At 40.1% G+C, this 27,119-nt stretch overlaps 3 protein-coding genes across 5 annotated transcripts; 2 read left to right on the top strand and 1 right to left on the bottom strand.

The window, feature by feature from the left end:
* The first annotated feature begins 1,683 nt into the window (after positions 1-1,683).
* ttc1 (tetratricopeptide repeat domain 1) lies at positions 1,684-7,358 on the top strand. Of its 2 annotated transcripts, none has more exons than XM_048238145.1 (8): positions 1,684-1,742; positions 2,498-2,994; positions 3,095-3,155; positions 3,266-3,378; positions 3,741-3,777; positions 4,194-4,342; positions 5,705-5,759; positions 6,675-7,358. In XM_048238145.1, exons 2-8 carry the CDS (start codon positions 2,536-2,538, stop codon positions 6,809-6,811), a joined length of 1,011 nt encoding a protein of 336 aa, XP_048094102.1. In that variant the 5' UTR covers positions 1,684-1,742; positions 2,498-2,535; the 3' UTR covers positions 6,812-7,358. The 2 variants fall into 2 exon arrangements, with proteins under 2 accessions (XP_048094102.1, XP_048094103.1); XM_048238146.1 differs by lacking the exon at positions 1,684-1,742 and adding an exon at positions 1,758-1,780.
* A 1,289-nt stretch (positions 7,359-8,647) lies between these two features.
* pwwp2a (PWWP domain containing 2A) lies at positions 8,648-17,836 on the bottom strand. Of its 2 annotated transcripts, XM_048237176.1 has the most exons (3): positions 16,743-17,836; positions 12,677-14,715; positions 8,648-8,800 (listed from the first exon to the last, which is right to left on the bottom strand). In XM_048237176.1, exons 1-2 carry the CDS (start codon positions 17,834-17,836, stop codon positions 12,705-12,707), a joined length of 3,105 nt encoding a protein of 1,034 aa, XP_048093133.1. In that variant the 3' UTR covers positions 8,648-8,800; positions 12,677-12,704. The 2 variants fall into 2 exon arrangements, with proteins under 2 accessions (XP_048093133.1, XP_048093129.1); XM_048237172.1 differs by lacking the exon at positions 8,648-8,800 and having other exon boundaries at positions 9,932-14,715.
* Positions 17,837-21,724: 3,888 nt separating this feature from the next.
* Positions 21,725-22,938, top strand: fabp6 (fatty acid binding protein 6, ileal (gastrotropin)). The gene is made up of 4 exons (XM_048237471.1): positions 21,725-21,878; positions 22,197-22,372; positions 22,615-22,704; positions 22,793-22,938. The coding sequence occupies exons 1-4, from the start codon at positions 21,812-21,814 to the stop codon at positions 22,853-22,855; spliced, it is 396 nt and encodes a 131-aa protein (XP_048093428.1). The 5' UTR covers positions 21,725-21,811; the 3' UTR covers positions 22,856-22,938.
* Positions 22,939-27,119: the final 4,181 nt, after the last annotated feature.

Genomic DNA, 27,119 nt, shown 5'->3' with positions numbered 1-27,119 from the left:
AGTCCTCACTCTAAGGGAGCTCGGCTCCCTCTGGCTCCCACGTAATTCGAGCACTGATTGTAGCATGTATTGACAATGGAACAAAATTAATTAGTAATTTAGGTGTTCATTTCTCAATCATTGTTTTTAAATATTTCTTTTTATTTATCGCAAAGCCATATGAAACTAATGAATGGAAAAAGGGAAGATTTCTAACATTGATTTTAATATATGGAAAAAAATAACAAGTGCAAGTTTATTCTTATCATTGTGAATTTCTTTTGTTTCTCAAATTTAAAACTGTATTTCCCTTTTGAATCATGGGCACGTACAGTTGTGTATGTTGCTGAGTACGCTTGGTGTGACTCCAGAGATAGATGGAGCAGATTAGAGAAAGTTAACAGATGTAGCATGTTTGTGTTGCGTTGCATGAATTATGTATTCCTCCAATGTTGAAAATATGATGTATTTTTGTAAATGTACAGTTTTTTTTTAAATCCGTTTCAATCCGCCTGTTATGAGCACATATAGACAGGCACTAAAATATGACCCCCCCAACACACACACACACACACAGAATATTTGATATTATCTATTGTAAAATGCTAAACACATTATATATGACAGCATGTGAATTCAATGAAACAAAGTTTTTGTTGTCAGCAACAACTACACAAACACCTAAGTAAGATTTTGGCATTGTTAAATTGTTGTATGAACTTGTGCCTTTTCAGTTCAGGACCCCACTTATAGGCCTACTTTTATGGCTTTGTTTGAGTTCAACTAGATGACTTTTAATGTCTGTCTAAGGATGGATTAAACAGTATGTAGTGAAGTGTAAGCTATCTATGTATGTTACATTTTCAATAAATATTGTAACAGATTTAATTGTGTGTCTTTTTCTATCATGTAGTCCATAGGGATTTCAAATCTATAACTTGAAAAAGCTTAACATTTTGGACTACTTTGTCTTTTGTCCAATTAATACGGAAAATGCGGATTTCAATCAATAATGTATCACACAATTACTGAACTAATTAACAGATACAATGCAATACTTTTGCTCAAAAATAAGAAACTATGCCTTAAATAGTGTCTCACTGATGAGTCTGAGCTGACAGGCCTATAAATATCAGACATTAAACAAGACCATTACCACGTTTTCCTTTGTCAGATAATTTAGACTAAGTGCATCACAAGGTTTTACTGCATAAATGGGAAACATATTGGCTGAGAGCATTCTTTGCAAACAAGACTGACAACAAAGATAGTCGGAGACTAATGGACAAACTGGTTTCTTAGGAGACGGCACGGGGTATTTTCCATTCTCTGAAGGGTACGCCTTAAGAGGGTCTTCAGAGCCTCAATAAACCAAACACACTTGTCTTTCAAATTACATTTAGCCTACCTGTAGACTATAAATAGCGCATTAATGCACTTTATTTGAGCCATTCTTTCTAAGAACTTGTTCACATCAAACATGTTTTCCTCATCACAAACATGTTTTCATTACTATTGAAAGTACTTAGTGTGTTACTAGCTAATTCAAACAACATTTAAACATTTCTATAGGATAGACATCTGATTATTGCTTGCCATTGGTGGGGGATAATAATAATGACCTTTGCTGCACATGGGTAAGCAATTTCTATCGGAAATCAGAGGCCCTCTTCCGAGACTATGAAAGCACCCAAATCATAAGACTACATATCCCAGAATCCATTCGTATTGCGGAAGTGTTTGGATTCGTGTGGTTGTAGAAGGTAGGTTCAGAAGAGATGAGACAGCATTATAAATTAAGGTTGTTTTATCGTTGTATTCTCTTTCCAAAGCGTTCGAACCCATTCACAAGAGTCATGTTTTTGCCTTAACTCTGACATGTTGTCTGTACATGGTAGTCCATGGGTAAACTAGCCTGCGTAGAGTTTTAGCATATGCCTTGCTAACGTTATGTTATAGCTGTCGCTCATGTTTGGCTGTCGCTAACCAGTTTTACTTGCTCTGTAACGTCAATGTTAATTATTCTGAATCACAATTCATTGAGATGGTTAATAACACAGGAATATGTAGACATTAGCATATATAGAAGCATTAGTTATTGCTTTGCTTTACTTCCAGAGGTCGAAATCTGTCAATTTCTTCAGGCTAGTTAGCTAGTTAAATTAAGTGGCAAAGCAAAGCATGTCACATCAGTTCGCGTTATTTAGCTAAGTAGCAGGCTATCCATCTCAGGTGTTTGGTTATTTATTGCTCAGCTTACTTCTACATTTAAGCCAATGTTACTTTTCTCATCACCATGTACTTCATGGACGTTGATTTCATATGATGGTTTCCTAAGAGAAACTGTTTCATCTGGGGTGTCAGCAAGCTGTCGGGTTAAAACGCTTCGTTAATCATTCAGCAGTCAGCATCAAATTCATCCACCATAAAGAATATAAGTCTGGTATGTGATGTTGGTGTGAAGGTGTTGAATCGCTTAAAATGTAACAGTCCTCTCTTTTTTCACTAAACAATTCAGACAATTGAGTGTCTCTGGTATGGACAGGACTTCGGGGCATGACTGATAATTGGAGGGGCTTTGATCCGAGAAAACAGACTGACTGCAATATTACTGGAGTGCTTCTAGGTATGGAACAGCAGGAAGACTTTTTTGACTGTGAGGAAAATGTACAGGAACAAGGTAAACTATTACATGATTATGCAACATCACAACCAGGAGCAGGTGAAGGAACTGACAAAGGTTCACAGAATGGGACACCACCAAGTTGTGGAGACTCGGCCAGTTCAAGTGAGTTAAACAAAGATTTTGAGGAGTTAAGTGTGAAAGGACCTGAGGGGGAATCGAGTGAATTTACTAATGAAGAGAGAGACCATAGCCTTGATGGACAGGAAGGCCTAGCTGAAGAGGAGGACTGGACAGAAACAGAACCTGAACTGAAAGAAGAACTTAGTCCAGAGTTTGATGATGAGCGCCTGAAAGAGATAGAAAAAGACCTAACAGAGGAAGAGAAAGAGGTAATAAATTTTTGCACTTTACAAAGTTTTTATCTAATAGTTTCTTGACAGAAATACAAGATTTGAACAGTTTTTTTTTCTTGTTCACCATCTACCTCAGCACAGACGAAAAGAAAGTGTGTCTCTGAAGGAAAAAGGAAACAGCCAGTTTAAAAAAGGAGGTGAGAAAGGCCCACTGGTTTTGACACACATTTTCCTGCTTTTTAGCATAAATCAGTTAAACTTCTTCTTCTAGTTGTTGAAGTGTGAATTTTTGTTTTTGTTTTTTCAGAGCATGTTGAGGCTGAAGAGTCATATACGGCTGCTTTGCATATTTGCCCTGTAAGCTGCAGTAAAGAAAGGTCAATTCTCTTCTCAAATCGAGCTGCTGCTCGCTCACATCAGGTAAAACAAGTTCATTATAAACTATTACTACTTGGGTCAGTCCTTACAGTCTGCAATTCTGTGTGCTCTGCAATGCTTTTTTTTTTGCATGTTCTGGTGACATCTAGTGGTAGTCTTACGATATAACAGCTTGAATGGTTTGGATGTTCTTCAGAGACTTGTTGTTGCATAAATCATGTAAATGTTTTTACACAACAGCACTCAAATTTAAAAGGTCATAGAAAGAAATTGGTTAGGAATGTTTGCCACAACCGCTTATCTGGCTTTGTAGCTTACCACCCAGAGAGCAGGTTCTGAAGGGCCTTGTTTACTATTAATATGAGGTAATGTGCAGTTTGTCTGGTTTTTGAATACCTCTCTAGGATAAGAAGGAAGAAGCCATCAAGGACTGCACAAAAGGTAATACGCACAATCTAAATCTGTTTTACATGTAAGCAAGATGGTAGTTATGTATTATGTCTGTTATGTTATGTTTGTACTGCTGTGTCTTCTTGCTCTTAACTATGTTTAAAATATAGGTATTTGTCTGATTTCCTATATGCAAACTATTACATTACATTACATTTGGCTGACGCATTTTTAACCAAAGCGCCTAACAACATGGTGACAGTTAAGTTTTAAAGCAATTCTCTCAACAATTTTAGGATTTATTAAATGTATACTACTGCATATTTATTGTCTATATGTTTATTTTTGAAGGTTGAGTCTTATTTCTTTGTGGCTTTTTGTAGGATAACTTTGTTGGATATACCTTATATACACTTGTACATAGCATTTGAGTATTACCGGTAACAAGTCTGTGCTCTCTTTACTAGCTATAGAACTGAATCCAGACTATGTGCGTGCAATTCTGCGGAGAGCTGAACTCTATGAGAAGACGGATAAGCTGGATGAGGCCCTGGAGGATTACAAGAGTGTTTTAGAAAAAGATCCAAGTCTTCCAGTGGCCAGGGAAGCATGCATGGTACGTGTCATCCATCTCTTCTCTCGGAGTAGCGATACACAGATTTCACCATTCAATATAGTTTAATACAGAGACCTTTCAATCTTATATGATTTCAAAACAACATAAAATCCTCTTTTTATATGCACTTTCATATGCACTCCTTTACATTTTACAGTAAGCTTAACGCATTAGGTATTTTGGATGTTACCAGGGGTGCAACTAGTTGTAGCAACAACAACTAGTTGTAGCTGTATGTTAAAATCGGATATTCCATAAAGTTCATAAAAATATTTTTAGGAATATACTTTACTTTTGGAGACATAATTTGCATGTAGTCAAGATAACCGAATAGTGACCAAGCAAACAGCAGAAATAAAATCAGTGTGTGCACTGTGTCTGCACATATTCTCTTGAACGGTATTAATTCTAAAAAGTCAACAGACAACCCTGATATGTGCTACTGGCTTTCCCCCCTCATTTTTCCATGTGATTAGCTCCCTCAAGTATAGTTCTATGAAAGGTGCTCTAAGCGATGCTGGGTAACGTCACTTCTGTTGACTTTCAAACAAAACAGAGAGCTAGCTCCCTACTTCATCCCCCTCCCTCCCGTGCTGCTCCCGTGCAATTGAAACTCTCCTAAACGTGCATCTTGTCTGTGATTTGCTGGAACAGTTTATGTTTTCATGGCCTAGGTTTGCACAGGTTGTTTTTGTTGCCGTTTTTGGAGCCTGGGCTGTCCACAGCGTTTTTTACAGTGTATTCAGGACACAGACAGCTAGCGGTTGGTTAGGTGATGTTTGCAGTAAGTGACATAAAATGTTTTAGCCTAAAAAACACATGGCATAGCTTAGAGCACCTTTAAATATTCTATCATGTGCTCTATAGCTAGGGAAACAGTGGGCCTTAGGAACATAGAATGTTGAGAACAGGGGACCCTTTCTCATGTTCATTTTCAAAGGGCTGTGTAAAAACACCAGAATTGTTTTTGCCCCATCACAAACACTGAACAGACACTCTCCACACAACGGTACAAACTGTGGCACTTAAAATAATAGAAAATTCCTTTTTGGAATCAGGTTTATTTCCTTTTTAATTGGATTTAAAGCTGGGTGTACCCTAATTTTTCATTTACTGAAATGATCTAATGCTTGTCTTGGCATGATCACTAATAGAAACCCACAAGCATTAGCATTCCTTTTGTGAGTAACCATCTTGGAGAATGTACAGTATCCATTTCTGATCTCCTTCCTGGACCACTCCATGCTATAGCATTAGGAATGATAGAACATGTCAAATGTGAGCATTACTGGAGTTGATTGAGTGTATTGTGAACAAATGTCAGTCCCTGCCTCTAATTCTGTCTTCTGTCCCGACTCACAGAGGTTACCGCAGCAGATTCAGGAGCGCAATGAGAAACTAAAGGAGGAGATGATGAGTATGAGCTTTTTCCATCTCTGCTTTCTCATTTTCCATGTGTTTATATGCCATATGTCTGAAAATGGCGTTGTGATTCCCAACACAGACTTAGATAGATGGGAAGTGATGCACTTCAGTTAAACTGTGAGTCTAATGATGCACTGGCCGTACTGTTCTATACACATTATGCAGTCTTGTGACTCTTGTCATAAATGGTGGGAAAGGTTGATCCTTTCAGAATGCATCTGAACCAATAGGGGTGCATTAAAGGAAGTAGCACCTGGATGTAACCAACATCTCAAGTACAATTGACCTTTTAAGTTCCTGCTTGGCAAAATCTATCTGAACACTGCTTTGAGTGTGGTCAAAATTGTGTTGCCTTTTTGAAAGAGCCTTTCAGTGAAATACCACTGCCGAAATGTGTCGAAAGAAACTGGCACAGACAAACAGCTCCAGTGATGTCCCTCACATACATGTCAGTGCTGTGATTCTTTAGGGAATTTTTGGGTTGTAATTTTGTTTAGTTTTTCCAACACGAATGACTCAAGGGAATGCACTACTTCCAACCCATGTGCAGGATTTCCTTTATTTATCACAGAGTGCTTACTGTGTGATAGTGGTGGCAGATATGTTTTTTGCAGATTTTTCACCTTGACATTCTAATTCATTCTAAGTTACCTCACATGAAAGCATGTAATGTGGCAAGTGTTTAGAATTCCAAATGGTGTTTGTACTACTGTTAGTAGTATGAATGCTGCAGATCACCTCCTCATATCAGTACTGGATGCCACAGAGTTAATGTTTTGTAATTGAGAATCTGGCAGGTACAAGAAAAAGTGAGGAAAAGACATTTTAATCAATATATTTATTATATATTATATTTATTTCAATATATTTACTAAGTGCCTATTTCCTTATGTGTTTGTGCTCACAGGTAAACTGAAGGACTTGGGCAATATGATCCTGCGTCCATTTGGCCTTTCTACGTCAAATTTCCAGGTCAACCAGGATTCCAGCTCTGGATCCTACTCTGTTAACTTTGTGCAGAATCCTGGTAATAACAGAAGATAACACTATGGCCATACCTCTGCTTTGAAATATATATATATACATATAAAAAAAGCCAAAAGCCACAACATCATGCCCTGTTGTGCTTCTGTGAGTGTTCTGCTACTAATATAAAGGGGAATGGCAAGTGTATTTGAAGTGGCGTAGTCATATTCGCCCTCTCATGGATCACCAAGTATCAAAATCTACATTTATTGATTAATTTGATGTAGATATGGTTGTAATCTTATCGTCCATGTCATGTTGTGTCTAAAAGTGCAATTGCTGTTGTTACTGGCTTTCTCTGGACAGTTGAAATACTGAGTGATTTTACGTGTCCAAAACCACCACCAGGAACTGTGTGGCAAATTTACTGTGGACTTGATCACAGTTTTGTACTCTGCAAAATCTTGTAATTTTTGAATCCAAAAAATGTCATGATGTACGCACAAGCATACACAGATTAATGCAGACAGTAGTAGACCATCTATTGAAATAACATACAGTAGTGAGAACCATGTCTACATTGTAAGACTGCATGCTTGTAATAAAGGAGCTGTCTTGTTTTGAAGCTTTTCACACTTCTTTGTCTGTAATTCCGATAAGAATTCATATGGCAAATAACCAATTTGGCTACATATATGGATACTAGGATCGTAATTCCTTCTTGTATTCTAGTGCTAGTGTGAGTGGTGTCTCTCACACACACACACACACACACACACACACACTCTGTTGCATACAAAACACTCACATACAAAGGCAAAAGCAGATGTTTAATATTCAGTTCATAGAGATATACAGATAACAGTAAAAACAAAACAATTTCCCACAACCATCATTCTCGTTTGTTTAACTTGAAGAAAGTCATCCGATTGTTTTGAAACGCACGTATGTACAAAAGAGGAGGCGCCACGTCCTCCATGTCTGCAGCTTGGCATTGCTGTTTCCCTCCTTTTTTTTTTTTAGAGATTTCAGTTCCGGCTGTCGCGAGAGACCACCCTCCATCACTATGCATTTAATTTAAACAGGAGCTCCATAAGGAAATGTTTCGAAGCAAGGAGGACAAACTGGGTTTGCTGTAGCACACAACCATGGGACCAGAAAGGCAGAGGGACTACAACTGACATTTTGCTATTTATTTTCTGTGAACTGGGTGTAGGAGAAAGGAACATGGGTGACGGGGTGGGGGGAGGGGGGTCGGATTAGGTCTAAATTAATAGTCCCAGACAAAGAGTGTTCTGAGCTTGTTAAATCTGTGTACTTTTGATTCAGCTAATTGCCCGTAAATGACAAAATGAAACTATTCTTCCCAACGCCCTATTCGTCATATAAACACAACACACAAAATGGACTTAAGAGAGCCCACTTGTTAAGGCTATGCCACTTTAAATATAAACCATCATCAAAACAACAAATTTCACATAATTTTGGGCAAAAAGAAGGAAGTTCAACACCACGTTGCACAGCAAAAGCCAGATCCTCCATATTTGCACTTCTGTGACAGCAGAACACATGCAATCTTAGATATTTCTTCTGGAGTGAGGTGTTGTACTATTCATAGTTTATTTATTTTGCTAATTCTGCAGCATCATCTGTCCTTGATAATTCTGCAGCATTATCTGTCCATCAATGCTTGTAGTAGCGCCCTGTACCTTTTCACCTCGGCCTTGACCTTGACTTGGATCAGGCTTTAAAAACGGATGCCCGCTCAAGGAGAAAAAACACACTGCAAGATCTATGAATCCTCACATAATCAAAGGAGCTGAGGTTGGAGCGAGTCAGCAATTAATTATAAATATATATAAATATATATATATATATATATATATATATATATATATATATATATATATATATATATATCCATGATCTTAAATAAAAATAATATCTCCTCTTGGCCCATTTTGTCCTGTGGTAGACTGAGTCTTCCTCTTACCATCTCTTCCTCCAGCCTCTGGCAGTGTGTTAAGAAGGCCATGGACCCATCAGCAGCCCTTCAGCGGGGTAGCACTAGAGGACAGAGCAGAGAAAAGAAAACTTGTCAAAATAATGATAACCGATTCTCCATTTGATCTGAAACTGTATATTTTTAACCTCTTAACTCGTATCATATCCCTAGGATTGTTATTTAGCAATTAAATATTTATAAGCAACCAGCGCTGCAAGGTCATGATATTTAGAAACATTTTCAATATATCAGATATAAGCATACTGTGCAAATCACTGAACTTTGGGTAGTGCCGAATTACATCCCTTGCTTAGCAAATAATACCTAATAGAACAAGAATGGCAAAGAGCAGAAAGGCATGCCAGATGCTTGCCAGTCTGTTTATGTCCGCTAATCCAACAGACGGATATGTGCAATAACTCTTGCAACAGTTCTATTTACTTAGCTATGCAGTCCAAGGGGTACCTAAAAATATCAACAGAGCCTCTTCACTTACTCAACATCTGTTGCATGACTCCCCCACATAAAGCTACCATAGGAAGGAAGAGGATTGCTATTGACATTTCAGTTTGGAACGATAGTGTCTGCTCAGTATAAACTGAGCACTACTACTACTACAGAAGTACTTGGCAGACGTACAGCCTACCTTTGAACCAATGAAATCTAGGACAGATTAATGGCACAGAAATTGCTCTGCAAAGGTTTCTGTGCAAGTACTGAGCATTTGTCAACCCCTCAGGCCAAATATCACTGTTGTTACAAGGCCTTCATAAAAATAAAAAAAAAGGTTAATATGTTGTTGTTTCTCATATGAAGTATACTTCTGAATGTCCTGATTTTTTTTCTTCTTAAATTTTCAAATTCCTTTCACTCTATGAAAAACATAAGCTCCATGGACAAATGTTCTGAGAATTGTAGTTTCATCCAGCATAGAAATGGATTGCATTGTCACAACTTGACACAGCTAGGACTATGACATGTTAGTCTGTTTGCAGGTGAGAATCTGTCTGCGTTCTTTGACCAATTAAACAGTGGATGTCAGGCCCCCTTTATCAGTTGCGGCACAGCCATTTTACAGCTGTGTTCAACACAGAATAAATATTCAATATTTAACTTACTTTAATTAAGACTTTTGCTTTGGGGCCAGGTGGGACATTGGAAAGGTTAAAATAATGACAACTACGCTAAAATTCTTTAGGTTCACATTTTATTTATATAATCTTGAAACAGAAACATTTACACAATATTTTCAAATGTAACTTCTTCTTAAATGATTTACAGCATTCTCTGACCTGCAAACAGACTCAAAAACAAAAACAAAGAGAAAATTAAAACATAACAAAAAAAGCCAGCCACCAAAATAAATACAAATTTCTCTGGTTTTGACAAAAGGTCAAGTCAGTTAGTGTATTGTCGACTACCAAGTAAGTTTACACCGGTCTTAGATCTCTACCTACTGAATAAGAACAATGGGGGAGACCAGGTTGTTCTACATTATGTCCCTTTTTAAAGTGGAAGGGGGTTAAAAGAGTTTGATGGGATGTGCTTGTCAGAGTGAACTATTATGAAACGGGAACAGGTAGCATGTTCTCAAAAATCTCTTCCCCTCAAACAACATAAATGCACAACCATTACCAGTCTGGAGGCAAGCTGTCTGGCTGTTCCTTCCAAACGCTCTGGTTCCATTTGCCAGCACTGCACCTCCATACACATGATCTGGATATATTCACATGTATGTACGTACATATTCAAGATTCACAGCCAGACTAGACAGCCAAACTAGTCAAAAGGCAAGAATATAAAGTTCAGGCACACCACAGAAAAAAAAAGAAAAAAAAAAAATCAAAAAACATTGCCCTCCAAAGGATACAGCTGTGTCATGACACTAAAATGGAGACAACTCACACAACTCACATTCAAAAATAAGCCATTTGGGACAACCTGCTCGAGAATTATAGCAGAAAAAAAAATAATTTGATAAAATTCAACCTCCCACATGGCTCCGAGCACTCAAAGACAAAAAAAAAAAAAAATGGGTGGCAGGTTTAGGTTGTCTCTTGTCTGTGACTATGTACATAATCATTGTGCTCTGGAATACAACACAAATGAAGGCGATGGTTTCAAGTGTGTACACCTTCAATAAAACACTACGTATTCTGTGCATTAAAACCAAACATGAGCTCCGCTGTCCAGAAGAGAGTAAAATGGAAGACTGGGTTAAAAAAACAAAACACACAACAAAACTGGGAGACACACGGAAAATAATCAGACAAGACGAGAGCTAAAAAGCACTAGGGCTATAGATACTGAAGCTTTGTGGTCGGCTGGCAGGCTCTTTGCGGTCAATCGTGATCTCTTTTCCAGGCAGGCAGAGAGGTGGTGTGTGTGTGTGTGTGGGGAACGGGGTGTGTGTGTGTGTGTGACAAGAGCAGCATGGCACTCCTCTCATGGGCACTTAAGGTGAATTTGGCTTACAGGCAGCTCCTCACAACACTGGTGCCTCTGCCGTGATATCCACTGCTGGCCTCGTGCCACCTCAAGATAAAGAGCTTTCTGCTTTAGAGCTACAACTCCACAACCAGCAGCTTCTGCCAGCTATAGGGTAAACGAAACGATGCATCCAAAACAAAGCTTCTTTCATACACATCTTACTGGTGTAATTCCCCATCTAATGCACACAGCACCTTGAGAGGCTATGGAACAACTACCCTTACAAACGGATTAGAGGTGCATTTCAAAATAATGTTATTACAATAACATTTCTGAATGGAAAATGCCCTTTTCCATTTTTAACACTTGAAAGTACTCTCAATCCATACCATTCTCAACCAATACAAATTAAACTAACAAGGACTTCAGCCTTTTAAGTAGTCATAGTCATTTATAATTCTCACATATAATACTGTGAAACTGACCGTTCTAATTCCTGACACAGAACCTATAAGCTGCTAGCATCAATATCCATACAAAGGAACAATAATAATCTATCCTCCTTCTACATGCATCAACTGAGCAAGAATCTATTCAATTGGAGTATAGACACATTGCACTGTAATTACACCTACTTCATCAGTGCTCATGTTCCCTGGAATCTGGGGAGCATGTGGCCTGCTTAATACCAACTCCACAGTACGGACAGCCCTTGATCTTATACATGAGGTAAAGGATACAAATGGACATATTGTTGGAGATGTAAAAAAGGTACATCTTTTTGTTTCTGTGGAAAGAGTAACAGTCTAGATCCTCGTAATGGACAACAGTAATTTTATGGGAGAAATATTTTTTTTCCCCAGAGTCATTTTAAACATCATGGGTATGGTGGTATCCATCCACAGAGAGGGATGTTGATGTGTACACTCACTGCTACCCGTGGTATAAATCCCCTATTGCTTAGAATATACCGAGCCTTCTCTATGAAAAATGATTCATGCATTTCACACACACAAAAAGCTGATGATCAGCTTAAAGGGTTCATAAACCTAGCTCGCAGACTTGACACATTCACCCATAAATTATTATCAGATCGACATGGTTTATGTTCTTATACCAACATTAAAGACAGGCATGTTTGCGAATGCAATCACATGAGGGATAAAGACATAAAACCTAGACAGAGGAGCTCAATGTTGAGATTAGCTGCTATGTTACTATCTGCAGAATTGTTGACATTTTCTTTAAAAACAAAAGAAAAAAAACTATTGATTGTTGTGAACATATAGTGTTTAAAAATCATGATGCAAAGCAGCCATCATCCGAGCACCCACACATCTGCTTCCTTATCAGTCCTCTCTCTGTGGTGTTCCCTCTTCAAAAGGCTAAAATAAAATGAGTCCTAAGTGTCTGACCTGACACTTTCTCTGTCACGGAATGGATGCTGAAAACTAATCTCACGTGGAGTACGGGGTGGGGGTCGTTAAGTGGGTGCCTGCTTTGCCTACCTTTCACTTGCCCCGAGGCTTAAGCACCTCACGTCTCAAACTGCGTAAGGAGGGCGCGAACCTCAGGTGTGAGCTGCTTGGCAGCCTTGGCTGCCTCTGTGATGGCTTTACGGTACAAGCCCTTTCTCTTCTTGTCGAAGCGGGACTGGAAGCTTTCTAGAAAGGGAGCGAGCTGCGAAAGGCCCAGGTAGGAGGTGGTCGGTGAACCGAACCAGGCCACACGAGCCTCCTGCCTGACTAAGAGCCCATTATCTTTGCGGCTCACTTGAATCGCTAAGATGCGGGCTGGCCACCAGGGGAAGCCATAGATTTTGGCCCAGACAATGTCCCCTACGCAAATGGTCCTGCCATCCAAGGCAACGCACTTTGAGACGTTTTTGGAATAGACTGTGCCTTTGATCGATTTACCACGCCTTTTCTCGTCCTTAGGGGCAGACGAGGTAGTGGCAGCGGCAGTGGTGACTGCAGAGGACGTGCCGGGGGCCGGGGCTGCCGAGGGCAAAGCACCGGGCGGGGGAAAGTCAAAGGTCTCGGTCGAGCTACACTCGGAGTTCGAGGACTTTATCTCATCTGCGCTATCGACACTGCACATGGAGGTACTAGAGGAGTCGGGCTGGTTGGGGTTTAGGGACACGTAAACCACGAGGTTGCCGGCCTTGCTCCCGCGCGTCTCCCGCCTCTCCTCCCGCCCCTCCGACTCGTCTGGCTCCACCTTGGAGTCCCCGCTCTCCGTGGCCGTCTCGGGCTCCGGCTCGGACTCCAGCAGAGGGAGGACGGGGGGCTGGCATTGGGAAGGGCCCAGCGGTCTGGGCTCGGGGTCGGTCGCTTTGGCGGGACCCAGGCTTTCAGCAGTAGCGGCAGCAACAGCAGCAGGGACGGCCTCCCCAGTGGAGCTGGAGGAGGAGGAGGAGCAGGAGGAGCGCGTAGAGGGGCAGCGGGGCGGGCCGGGCTTGGGCAGCAACACGTGGCCGCTCCCCGGCACTTTCTCAAGGCAAGGCGGCTTACAAGGGGAAGAGTCATTCTCTTCGTTACGGTACCTTTGGGGCTTGATGCGCATCCGCGGCGGCAGTGGGGTGGAGATGCCGCGGCCGCCGCCCCCGCTGATCTGCTGCAGACGCCGGGTGAAATGCACCTTCTGGTGAGCCTCCTGCAGCGCGGCCGCCCTCGTCATGGCCTTGGTGTTGCCGCTGCCGCCGGACGCCGTCTCCCGGTCCCGTTGTCGCTGCGCCTTGGCGATCTTGAGCACCTCCTGGGCCTTGGCATGGTCGATGTTCTTGCTCTGCAGGACCTTCTTGGTGTTGAGATGGACAGCTCTGGAACTGTTGCCTGCCGTGCTTGACACCCCCCTGTTCACCACCTTGTTCGCACCTGCCCCTCCCTTCACCGAGCCGAGAGAGGAAGAGGAGGCGGAGATCCGGATGCCTGGAGCCTGCCGTTTGGGCCCGTCCGAACCACGGACCTTCTCCTCAGGCCGGTGGTCGTTCCGGGGCCGTTTGCCGGCAGCTGATGCTGCAGCATTGTCCCCACGCCGCCGTTTGGCATCGTCTGCCCGGCAGTCAGATGCTGGGCCTCGCCGCGTCTCCCGTCTGTCTCCTGTCGCCACGGCGCCCTTGCACTTGTCGCACAGCACTTGCCGCGGTCTCAGCTTGATGGCGTTCATGATGGACGTGGGCTCTTCTCGGTACAGCCTGCGCTTCGGCCGCTTGATCTTGCGGGGTAGAGGCTGAGGTAATGACTGGTTGTACGTGTCCCTGATGAACAATGGTGGTGGGTAAGGAGCCCCCTCCTGAAACAAGGGAGGCGGTTTTGAGGTCCATGGGGTTGTCCAAGGCTCAGGCGTGGCTTCGGGGACTTTGCGACCCTCTTCGGGGTCTTTGCAACCCTCTTCGGGGTCTTTCCGGGGGGCGTCGGCAGCATCCTGACTACCTCCTTTCTCGGTTTCCGGTTGAGAGGGTACTGCTTTTAGTTGCATAGATTCTGGTTTATCCTTATATTCTCTCTTCGGATGTAATGTAATTGGAATTCCATAGGGTCCAAACCTAAAGTGAGAAAATAAAAAAAGAGGTATTACATTCATATCATGCTCATACAGGTTCCCTTCAGGGGTAAAAAAAAAAAAAGGCCATTTTCAATTGATAGCAGGGGAAGGGGGGGGATCAAACATAAAGGCAACAATATTCAAATCCATACAGGTGTAATTCATCCGGGTATAATAATTATAATGAAATGAACCTTTATCTATGTTATGAATCTATGTTAAATAATTGATTCACCTTTTGCAACATCAGCATTTTTTCACTTCAACATCTTCATTAAAGCAACGATAGATACACACTGCTCTCTGTTATGGTGACGTATCAAGGATAATGGAGTATTTTACATTAGACCTCAGGCTTGGTCATTTCATTTGTTATAACAAAATATGGTTAAAATGCCCTGGGCATCTCAAACACTGGGTGTCTCAGGATCTTCTCAAAAGATTCACTAGGATGCTTTTGGATTCCTTTTTTTTCTCCAGATGAGCTTCTATTGTGAGGGCCTGTAATAGACTCTTTTCACCAAGATACCCAAACAACAGTAAATTATACATCACAGGTCCAGCCAGTGCAGGAAGTGCAACTGTAGAGCCTAAGAAGAGTGAGCTGATGTAGGATTGCTGACAGGACCATCTTTTTCCACAAAAGGTCAAGACCACTCACTTTGTCACTCCCAATGTGAGTATGTGGTGTAACCATGAGAACTGAGTTTAAACCAATTACATATGTCATATTATCAAACTATGTAAACATTTTGTTCTTTGAGGTGCATTCTGCAATATTGTCTGAAATGTCAGGCAATATTCACCTTTGTACTGTTACAAATATTTCTACTAATATACTTGCCACTACAAAATACATAACAAGTGTTCTTTGAAAAGTAACAGCCCTCAACATTTCATGAGGCCCCTTTTTTAAAAATGTATGCATGATTTAGATTTCTAGAAGATTTTGCCAACCAAATGGCAATGAGCTTCAAGATAGTTGCAGACATTTGGCTCTGACTCCATTCACATGGTTTGTTTTCATTAACTACAGCTAAAGCTACAATTAACCTTTCACATAACCAGTAAAAAACAGCAATTATTGGTTGACACCATTGATACGAGGCGAGTGTTTTGCCTAAACAAAGTGACAAACAATGCATTATTGATGACTTATTTTGTAACATGAAGGATAAGGCTGATCTCAACTTTGACCTGAAGCTGAGGCTTAGAAAGTGATGCTCTTCCCAATAGCTAACGGGTCTTCCTCTAGTAGCTAATCTTCACTTGCACAAGCATCAACAGAAATAAACCACTAGATCCTACTATTTACATAAATCTATGTCTATTCAGGCCATGGTACACACTTGCCAACATCAAAAGCTGTTGTTTTTCCTGAACTTAAGTATGAGGGCAACAATAATAATACAATTTATAGAGCTACTGTCACAGCATAACCACATCATATGCAAACATGATAGTAGCTAGAGAGCCGTCTGTCAAGAATTATGACCTAATTCAAACTAGAAAGTTAGAAGCCCAGTTCAGAAGCTATTGTCCAAAAGCTCTTGACAGTAAATAGAGAATTTTCTCCACATCAGAAGCACGCCTTACATTTTCATTCTTTGAATATAAGATATGTAGAGATTTGTTTACAATGCCGATTAAGATGTAAACCAATATAAAGGAATAGTCTTCCATAAAGAGAGAGCAGCGTTTTCATGTAACTGACCTTTTACCCTATAGAGACAAAACAATGTACAGTAGGCTACCCTTACCCAACTTTGTCTAAATAATGTTAAATCCTTCACTGGCATAGGATTCATTTCGACTCATTGTTTGATTACCATGTCTGCTTCAAATACACTCCAATGGGCAGACACAATCATATTTTGACGAATTGTTGGGGGGGGGGGGCACAGTAATATTATAGGGCAATGGTATTATGATTAGGCACACTGTTAATGGGACAAGTAGCAAGGCATTCGATAACTCAACAATACTCTCTCATAAGCAACACAGCTAGCATATTACAAAGCTATTTACCTCTTGGAGAGGTCCATGAGCACGCCGGAAAATATCTTTTCGCCTAAGCGAAATGACACAACCAATGCGTCATCGATGATGTGATCCAAAGATACTCGAACCTCAGATCCAGGTATTAGGTGCTCGACTGTGTCGAGCGGTGACCCTGTTGTTTCTGCTATGGGCAAAGATGTTTTGGGTTCAGACTTCACTTCACAGAGACCAGTCTCGAACCTCTGTTGGGGTGAGCACGAGTCCACTGGCACTGGGGATGACAGGACCGTGTCCCCTACGACGTGAAGTTGGGGTGAGTGCTCTGGAGGAACGGCGGAAAAGTCACTCGTGAAGGTTTCGTCCACGGATATTCCTCCGATATTTGACTCACTCTCTGAAACTGACAAAGACTGTGGATGGTCGACATGTTGCGGGCATTCGTGAAGAGCATCCTCAGGGGCCATGAATTCTGAACCAGGAGCATCACATGCGGATTCGGGCACTGGGTCCGGTTCAGAAGAGGGCTTTATCAGTTCTCTAAAATGATCGATGGATTCTAGGTTGAGTCCCACGATTGCTGGTTCGGCCGGTTCAGCAAGGGATAGTCCGGTTTCTGTTACAGAGGGATGAGCTGGGAGAGAATGCAAAAAGACCACTGATGGCTGAGAGACGGAGATGGAGCTAGGCAAAAGGCAGGCGTGAGAGTCGTGAGGATTGACCTCGTTTGCAGACTCCAAAATAGGGGAACACTGTTCTTTCAAGCACTCCGTCATTACATTGTCTTTCAGTTTGTAGTCCACAAAATAATCATCCACGGTATTGTCCCCTTCGCTACTGAGACAACCAATTTTGCCGTGCTCATCATCTCCCTGAACAGAGAGGGTTTTTCCCGCGGCTTCTATGTCCGGCCTTCTCACTATCTCCATTTGGAACTGACTGCATTCCTGAACTGCATCCACATCTCTGTGTTGGTGACAAAGATCCATTACCGGCTCAGAGCCCCGAGTTACATCTGAATTCAGTTTTCCCTCATGACCAGCTGATTCCGATTCGAACTCAACCTCTTCCCCTGCTGTTGTTGATGCCGCAGCAGCTCCTGGCTCTGCAGCCACGGCCGCCATTTTTTCTTTCCGATTTGCAACCAGTCCTTGGCCTTCTCCCTTGATAAGATGTGAGCCCGCCCACCAAAAAGCAATAGCACTTGTGATTGGTTAGTAAACTACAAAGCCTTAAATGTACTGTTCGTGAAAACGCCAATCAAGAGAAATCCCTGGAAACTTGACTGTAATTGGCTTCTTTTTTGTCAATACATTTCGTCTTTGTGAGACCAAACGTTGGAGCCACAAGGGGCAGTAATACCTTTCTTTGAATTTAGCAAGGCCCATCCACTGTTTAGTTGGATTACAATGTTGAAGGCTGTAGAACATTTATAATCTGTATCATTTTGTGTCAATATTCATAGACACAAAAAATAAAAGGTCAACCACGAATGTGTATGTTGATATTAACCTTCGACAAGAGATAGCCTAAATATGTAGCCTAGGCCAGGGGTTCCCAAACTTTTCCACGACAAGACCCCCCAAATACCACTAGGTTCTGGCCAAGGACCCCCTTGATGTGTTATTAAACCCATCGACAATAATACGGCAAATTTAAAAATACATTAGGCTAATCCTAATAATTATTTTAGCCACAAGCACTTCGCGATGGAACATACAGTGTGTAAAAATTATATTTGGGGCTTTCTGCTATATGAGAGCTCACTCTACTATTATTCCCAGTCATTATCATGAAAAATACATGCGACAAATTATTATAATGGTATTGTATAACAACCCTCATAGTAATAGGTATATTTAAAATATTTCTAATGCATTTATTTGTTGCTTTTATTTTTCCTTCCAACTAGCTGATGCCCCATGGCACCCCCTCACAGCCCCCACTTTGAAAACCACTGGCCTAGGCCATTAACTTGTCATGGTACTCAGTTTTCTAGTCAGGATACAAAATAGCATGCTACATTGTGATGAGGAAGTAAGCTAACCTGCACATTTGCCATAAATGTTTGATGTCTTTGGGAGTAGTCACAGGAGGTTAGCCTAGGCTACTTGTGCCTGACTAATGCTGCTGCTCCAGTTGATAGTCATTTGAGAAAAATATAGTAGCAATAGCCACAAGATGACAGTAGGCCTACATTTAAAAAGTCAGGTTTCATGATAATGTACATGCTTTTTATTGTTACAAGTTCCTGACCCAGATGAATCGAGATATAGGCCTACGGTCTCACAGATAGGCCTGGACCACTGTTGGCCCACTAGGGCCAGATCTAATGGTCCCAGGGGGTGGCCTGTTGACTAGTTAGACAAATTGTACACCATTTTCCACTTGAAGTTCTTTATTTGTACTTCTTCATTTCATTTTACACATTGCCAATATAATTTTGCTACCTGTGATGTTAATCGCCGGCAATACCATCAAGACCTAATGAAATACTAGTACTTCAACAGTAGTTGTAGCATGTAGCCTACAGGCTTGTGTACCGGTATGTGGCTCCAAAGATATTTTGCTCTCATGATAGCATGTCTTTAAGACCTTTGCAAATAATAATTGGTGCTTTAGTTGCAACTTAATAATGGCTGCACCCCCATTATAGATCCTACTGGATTGTGGTTATATTGGGCCTATGTCTCCAACACTAAGCAATAGTTTAGTAATTTTACGTTGAGCGATCATAGCCAAAGGTTTATGTTTAACCATTGTTTACAACTGTAATCAAACCTCAACAAAAGGAGGGAGGGGGGATGGTGAAAATGAAGGACACAGAAGTTTATAGGGCACTTTAAAATGGTAAAACTAACAGCAGTAGTAAAACGTTTGCATTATATTCTAGTGTTGCCTCATTTTCATGTTCTGGGGTTGATTGACCTGGTGGCCACTTGAATGTTTGACACTCTTATGTTGCTTAAAACTGACATGAGAAATTAGTCTTTAAACTGTATAGAAAAGTTTTTGTCTATAAAAATGCATAACATAATAACAGACATACAACAAACAATAACATTATAAAGAAATAAATGCAAATGCATGATATGAATTGTGCTCTATATTGCTAGTTTTGTTGTAGTATTTAGAGCACACCACTGATATTTCCAGCCAGCCTCACTGCAGTTCCCATGTGTCTCTGAGAATGTTTTAATGTTAGGCCTACAAATGTTTCAGTCTACAAATGTTTCAGTCAGTGTTTTAAGTAAACTCTTCTGTCCAGAATAGATCATGTATTTAAGTGTAATGTCCTCTGACAAGAGATACTGTGTGAGAGAAACTGTGTGAGAGAAACATTCAAAGATAGAGTGTGAGAGAAACATTCAAAGAGCCATATTGCAATCTGCCATTGTGTTAGAATATATTCCTCTGAATTTGAATGCAGAATGGCTTTGGTCATTTAGCCTGCTGATTTAATTAAGCCCCTTCTCATCAGACATCAACTGCTAGTAAAAAAACAAATCAGTATACTAGCAGTTTGCAATGAAATAGCTATTTAATAACTTCTTGGACTATTGTACTTTTGGCACAGTATTTAGGCAACATTTGACATTAGCCATGTCATAGATGTAAGTTGTTGTTCACTATGAATGCCTATTCACTATGGAACCATTTTCAACAAGGCAGGCCTCACTCAAACTTATCTGTGTGGGTTTGTGTGAGTTTGTAGCTATGCCACTTCTCTTATAAACAACTATGTTGGCCCTTTTTAGGCTGGATTTCTCCTGGTCTAACATAGATCTGCTATACATACATTCCGTAATGCATGTTTTTTTATATACTATATATATATATAACTCATATAAATGGAGAAGATAAATGATCTGCTAGAAGTCAAAAAAGGCAGTTGTAGCGGCAGAGCATTTAATTGCACAAGTTGCACAATGCAGTGGTTACAGTTTTTCTTGATCGCTTTAATGCTTGTGTCAACTCTGACATCTCGTTTTCAAAACAATTAACATGTAGGTCTAAACAAAAGCACTCTGGCCAAAATGAAACATTCTGTTTGCAAAAGGCTCTTACTCTCTCAAAACATTTAAAACATGCAGCAAAAGCAAAATTTGCCTTAAAACAACATATTTCGTAGTAAAATCACTGTGTGATTTCAATCATTCATTACACGCTGGACAACAAAATGCAAAATATAGTTCTCAAAATATAGTAGTTTATAGTAGTTTCAGCCTTCAATTTTGCTATAACTGTGCTATTTCTTTCTAATTTTTCTGATCAGAATCTTCCCAAGATGTAACTGTCATTGACATGTAAGACCTACAGTACAGTAAGCACCTATACAAGACAGATTTCATTGAACTACAACTTGTCATTTTTCATTGACATAGACCTACAGTAAACACCTGGACTTGTCAGCTTTTGTTCTGTTTTCTTCACCAAATAGGAAACACTGTACTTTCTGTAAATGTGCCTTTGATCCATACTTGCAACAGCCATGGTATCTCTTATGGATAATGAATGATTGCAGATTGAAGAATTGTGCAAAGGAGATTCACACAGGTGTCAGAGATTCAGACATATGCAAGGAATCTCTACCACCTGTGAATAGATGTTTTCCTTTTGTTTAGCAATGTGTGAACCCAATGAAAACTTGTGAGCATATTTGCAAGAGATTACTTCTGCTGTGCAAAGAAGGTCTTACTGTAATGGAGACCAAGTGGTTCCCAGTTTCTTTAAGCAGGTCAAAGCAAATGAGAAAAACTGTAATCATAAACTTGGTAGACTGAAGCAAGATCTAAGGAAATCAATCCGTCTTTCACATGCTTATCCAAGTCTTCCTGCTCACTGGGGGTGATCAACCGCTCTGTCACCACTCCTTAATTACTTCAGGTTCTTTTTTACTTGTATTGTAGTGTCCCCATAAACTTTTATGGCACTTCTGGCAATGGTGATCTAAGCATCATACTATTGCAAAAGAGGGCTGAGTTCTAGGTAAGAATCCCTATTTAAGCCAAGTGAGTTTCTCACTGTTTTACCTCACTCACTCATCTGAGCCCTCGCTTTTTCTCAAGCACTTGTAATCCACCTACGCAAGATCTACAATGGCCTTTTCCGGCAAGTACGAGACTGAGTCCCAGGAGGGATACGAGGCCTTCTGCAAGCTTTTGGGTAGGACAATTTTTGGAAATTTCAGTACTGATAGATTGCTAACAGATTTAAGGAAATTCTGTTTGTTACGCTGTTGCTTGCATTGTTATGTTGGCTTCTTCATATTTGTAAGGTGATTTGGTTGAAATTTTAATTTGAACATTTTACAGCCATTATTTTTTAAATTAACAATTAAAAGCATATAGAGTCCCGAAGGTGAAGCATTTGAATTTCAGCTACAAAATGCCAGCACTGAACTGTGTAAACCACTGTTACTGTAGGTAAATAACCATTCTATAGCTATCTTTATGATATAATGCTCTATTTGTATGTCTCCAGGTATTCCCGATGACATCATTGAGAAAGGTCGGGATTACAAACTGGTGACTGAGGTGGTTCAGAACGGTAACGACTTCACCTGGACTCAGCACTACCCTAACAACCACCAGGTCTCCAACAAGTTTGTCATCGGCAAGGAGTGTGACATGGAAACTATTGGTGGAAAGAAGTTCAAGGTAAAAGGATCATCCAATTGCCTAATCTTTTCTGTTTACATGTCTCTTTATCTCCCTCCTTCTCTCTCCCTCCCTCGCTCTATCTCTCCCAATCTATCTCTGTCTCCCTCATCCCCATCCTTTCTCTAACTCAGACAATTATAGTGCCACTTTTTAACAGTGAAGTGCCAGTACAAAATCAATGATATGATGCAAGTGATTCACAATCAAGAATTGTTGATTGTTTGTTCTGCTCTGCTCAGGCCACAGTTACCATGGATGGGGGCAAACTTCATACGCAGTTTCCCAACTACACTCACTCAACTGAGATCAGTGGTGGAAAGCTGATTGAGGTGAGCATTGCAATGGCAGTTTCCTCTGAAGAAAAAATAAATAATGTATCTGGAATATCCCTAATTTTTTGTCTTGTTTTCTGTGTAGATATCAACAGCCACAACAGCCTCAGGCCCTGTTGTACTGAAGAGAGTCAGCAAGAAGCTTTAATTCATATTACAGTGCCACTGTTATGCTGTATACAATTGCTAACCTCAAACTTGAACTATGAAATAAAATGCAACATAACTTAATTTACCAGTGTACTTTGTATTTTTCATGAGCGAGTGGGTTGAAAAAAAGACAATACATGAAACTCATTTTTAAGCTTTTAAGAGGAAATTGTTGTATATCTACCACTATAAATACATGGCTCACTTTTTTTTTCAAAAGCTCAAATATTTTTATAAACATATTGTATTTTATGTTTTACAGATGCATTGAATAAAATCCTTGAAAAAAAAACATAAACACAGAGGTTTGTAGTAAAACATACAAATCTAGATATCCCTTGGGATTAATAAAGTGTTTGTCTGTCTAAATCCTTCCAAAAACAGTGGAAGTTGTTACAGCTCTGGGACCGGTGTCCCAGTGCTTGTGTTGTGTGTGTGTGTGTGTGTGTGTGTGTGTGTGTGTGTGTGTGTGTGTGTGTGCTTCGTGCGTGTGTGTGTGTGTACAGCAGGCTTGTGCAAAATTCCAGAATTTAATTGAAACTGGCTCTTAAATTCCAATTCAATTCTTGAATTTCACTTGCTTTTCAATTGAGGTAACAAACAGGAAGTAGAATTGCAATTTGAATTTTGCACAACCCTGGTGTACATAAATTTATGTGTAATAAAGTGAAATGAGACAGGAAAAAAGTATTGAACACGCAGAGAAAAAGCAGTAAACCAAGGCAAAGAAAGGCAAGAAACCAGCTAAAATCTGCCTAAAGTGTTCCTAGCCAAAGAAAGTCATTTTCATGTCATCTGACAATAGACCACACTTCCAGACAAAGTCACTGTACCATTCAGTAATTGCACAATTTCAACCCAATTTTGCTTCTCTTATTTCTTCATTGTATGTGCATTCTTATTTACTTTTTATTTTTTACTTGAATGTTATGTTTGTCTGTGGACTTAATTGGTAAAATATGTCTTGTCTTCACCGTGGGATAGTGAGAAACGTAATTTCAATCTCTTTGTATGTCTTGGCATGTGAAGAAATTGACAATAAAGCAGACTTTGACTTTATGTTCAGGTTTTTCATGTTGTTCGTGATACCATGTACCTTAATGAGATTCCCAAGGCGTGGAATAAAAACAGCCCCACAATAGCACAGCCTCTCCACCATAATTCTCATTAGGTATGGGGTTCTTTTCAGTATAGTCTTTCTTCTATGTACGCCAAACACACCTAAAGTGTTCCTAGCCAAAGAAAGTCATTTTCATGTCATCTGACAATAGACCACACTTTCAGACAAAGTCACTGTACCATTCAGTAACTCCTGCCGTTTACATTGGTAATTAAATTACAGGACAGGTGTTTACCTAGCATGCCCTTAAAATAAGCTATTAGCAGTGAGGTCACCTTTGAAGATTGTTTGGGGGACTTGGTGACCCCAAGTCTGTAACTCTCCAATAGTGGTCCTTATGGATTTTTTTGCCATCTCTGGCATTATGCTATACTGTACGTGGTGGTAAGATAACCATGGATCTTTGTCCAAGCATGTTTGTTACATTTCCAGTTGATTAGAACCTTTTAATCATTGTTTTAACTGTAAATATAGGCATTTTCAACAAAGTACCTAGTTTTCTATAGACATTCACTTACTTACAAATGTCAACACACTTTCTATTTATTTACATTTTGTGTATCCTTTTTATCCACTGTTACACTTGAAAAAAGGCATTCTATCAAAGCAAGATTGAGAGCGCCACTGACAGTAGAAAACTTTTTTCTACTTTCAAATCTTTTCTCAATCTTTCACCACCACCATCAACTACTTCACTGTCAGCAGATGACTAGGAAAAGTATGTGGACTTTCTACTTCACCAACAGGTGGCATCAAAATCTCTCTGTAAATGTTGGTCATGTAACTATTTAACCACAACTGACACATCTACATAATCTGGCACAAAAAAGTGCTCTTAAGAGAATCATTGTCATTGATGCTGTGTGGTAGACTTTGAATGAGGTTAATTGTTTATCATGACCTGGTTTCCCTGTCAATAATAATCAAGTAAATTCAAACAGATGAAAATAATGTCCAATGCGGTCCAAAATAAACATTGCTTTGATTTTGGTTGAAGAATGTCACATAATATCCACTCAAAGTCACAGAAATGTCTACTCAGTTTGTCACTTGGAACTGATATCCCCAATCTACTGTGCATAGTATGTGTTAGCATCAGGGGTGGACAGTAAATAAGTACATTTTGTAAGTTTGATTTTTGAGTATCTGTACCTTACTTATTTTTGAAACTTGTGACTTTTACTCACATTTGAAAGACAAATACTGTACTTTTGACTCCACTACATTTGAAATATGAGCATGAAGTACTCGTTATGAACTTTTGACTCCACATTTGAAATATAAGCATGAAGTACTAAGAAAATCCTCCAATAAAAAGTCCAAGAAAATCCTCCTGAGAGAACTACACGAACCTTTTTGCAATAGATTCTTCATCAGAACAATAGATTCTTCAGCAGAACATCCTCCGTGTAGCCACTAAATTGTGCTCTCATTTTGATTGTTGTAAATAAATAAAATAAAAACGTGAGCACAATTTACTAAATCGTGCGCACGTTTTACTAAATTGACAATTTAGTAAAATGAGCGCACTATTTAGTAAAACATGCACACAATTTACTAAATTGTGTGCACGTTTTACTAAATTATTGTGTGCACATTTTACTAAATTGTGCGCACGATTTACTAAATTGCACAATTTAGTAAAACGTGTTCAAGATTTAGTAAAATGAGCGCACGTTCAATCGATACACAAAAATATCTTGCAATGACACCTCCGTAATAAGATTACGAAAATAGGTAAAATGTTTTTGTTGGATGTAAGTCCTATGAGTGACCAAATGATGTATACCCTATACTGTAATGACCAAATAAACATTAGGCTACATTACAATATATTAAAAAGGACAAATACGTACTTCTGAATACTTAAGTATTTTTAAAATCAAGTACTTCTGTACTTAAACTTAAGTAAAAATCTGACTTAGCAACTTCCACTTGTATTGGAGTAATATTTGACCAGGTGTATCTATACTTTCACTTAAGTAATGGAATTGTGTACTTTGTCCACCTCTGGTTAGCATGCACATATGGGACATCCCAAGTTTTGCGTGGGTGGATAGCAGAGCTCATATTCATTATAAGCATTTCACAGCATCCAACCAATTGGCACTTGTAAGATGAATTACACCAAATGCTCATACAGCAGCAACCGATTCCACTCAAACACTGGGCTCTTTTCCCAGATACATTTGGCACCACACCATTACGCATTTCTCGCAGAGGAAATAACAACCATCATGTCACGATCACCATGAAATCTATGTCAGCCAAGGACTACTGGCACCGTCCCACACACAACCTGCCTGGGCTCCAGGAGTTGAGAGCTATTAAATAATCATTATTTATAAACATGCTTTGCAGTGCTTTCATAGACATAACATATTTATACAGTAAAGCAAAAATGTGATGCGATCTGGGAAAACCCTTCACATGATGCAATTTTACTAACTTATGATTCTGATACCATCCTGGCAACATCAAGATTTTGGGAGGATGGTATCCAGGATTTTGCTAGGGGACAGTGTCCAGAATGTTACTGGATGGTATCAGAATCTTGGTGAAGTTGGTGAAATTTCACCAGAGAGGGTTGAAACGGAACAAAAAAGGATTGGACCATGTGAAGGGTTTTCCCAGATCACATCACAAATACACAACCCTGTACTGTTTAGATTTTAAAAGAACACCATATGCACCCCACTCTACATCCCCAACAACAGCACAACATACCTACACACATAAGCAAGCTATTTGAAGTAACCATTTAGTGTGCTTGGTGCTCGGTACTTCCCGCGGCATACCCATAGGATCCCATATCTCTTCGATGATAGTGTTGTGGGGCTGGCTGGCCTATATTTAGCCCGGCCCTGTGACTGCACTGGCCATGTTAACCGAATTCCAGAGGCATGCTCCCAGCTCAGCCTGACCAGCACCTGCTGCTAGAGCTAACTGCCACATCTAGACCATTGCCTCAGCTCAGAGTGGGCCCTGGACCGCAGTACTTGGGTCAAACCTCAAGAGGGAGAGAAAAAGGGGTCTGATTCATTCTAGCCCACTGCCCCCATCTTGGTGCTGTTTTTGGAGGGTACGTGGCCTAATTTCTTGTTTTAGATTTATTGATAGTGCAATCATCTGCAATTTAAAG

The sequence above is a fragment of the Alosa alosa genome, chromosome 2, assembly GCF_017589495.1.
Source record: "Alosa alosa isolate M-15738 ecotype Scorff River chromosome 2, AALO_Geno_1.1, whole genome shotgun sequence".
Taxonomy (NCBI): domain Eukaryota; kingdom Metazoa; phylum Chordata; class Actinopteri; order Clupeiformes; family Clupeidae; genus Alosa; species Alosa alosa.
The sequence above is the reverse complement of the archived record's forward strand: the minus strand, read 5'-3'. Positions and strand labels throughout refer to the sequence as shown.

What these genes read in the sequence shown, in the direction of transcription:
- ttc1 (XM_048238145.1), top strand. Translation starts at nt 2,536, where the DNA reads ATGACTGATAATTGGAGGGGCTTTGATCCGAGAAAACAGACTGACTGC. An exon ending in TAACAGAGGAAGAGAAAGAG is followed by an intron (nt 2,995 to 3,094) that starts GTAATAAATTTT and finishes CATCTACCTCAG; the next exon opens with CACAGACGAAAAGAAAGTGT. An exon ending in CATCAAGGACTGCACAAAAG is followed by an intron (nt 3,778 to 4,193) that starts GTAATACGCACA and finishes TCTCTTTACTAG; the next exon opens with CTATAGAACTGAATCCAGAC.
- fabp6 (XM_048237471.1), top strand. Translation starts at nt 21,812, where the DNA reads ATGGCCTTTTCCGGCAAGTACGAGACTGAGTCCCAGGAGGGATACGAG. An exon ending in TTGGTGGAAAGAAGTTCAAG is followed by an intron (nt 22,373 to 22,614) that starts GTAAAAGGATCA and finishes TGCTCTGCTCAG; the next exon opens with GCCACAGTTACCATGGATGG. An exon ending in GTGGTGGAAAGCTGATTGAG is followed by an intron (nt 22,705 to 22,792) that starts GTGAGCATTGCA and finishes TTTTCTGTGTAG; the next exon opens with ATATCAACAGCCACAACAGC.
- pwwp2a (XM_048237176.1), bottom strand. Translation starts at nt 17,836, where the DNA reads ATGGCGGCCGTGGCTGCAGAGCCAGGAGCTGCTGCGGCATCAACAACA. An exon ending in CTCATGGACCTCTCCAAGAG is followed by an intron (nt 14,716 to 16,742) that starts GTAAATAGCTTT and finishes TTCTCACTTTAG; the next exon opens with GTTTGGACCCTATGGAATTC.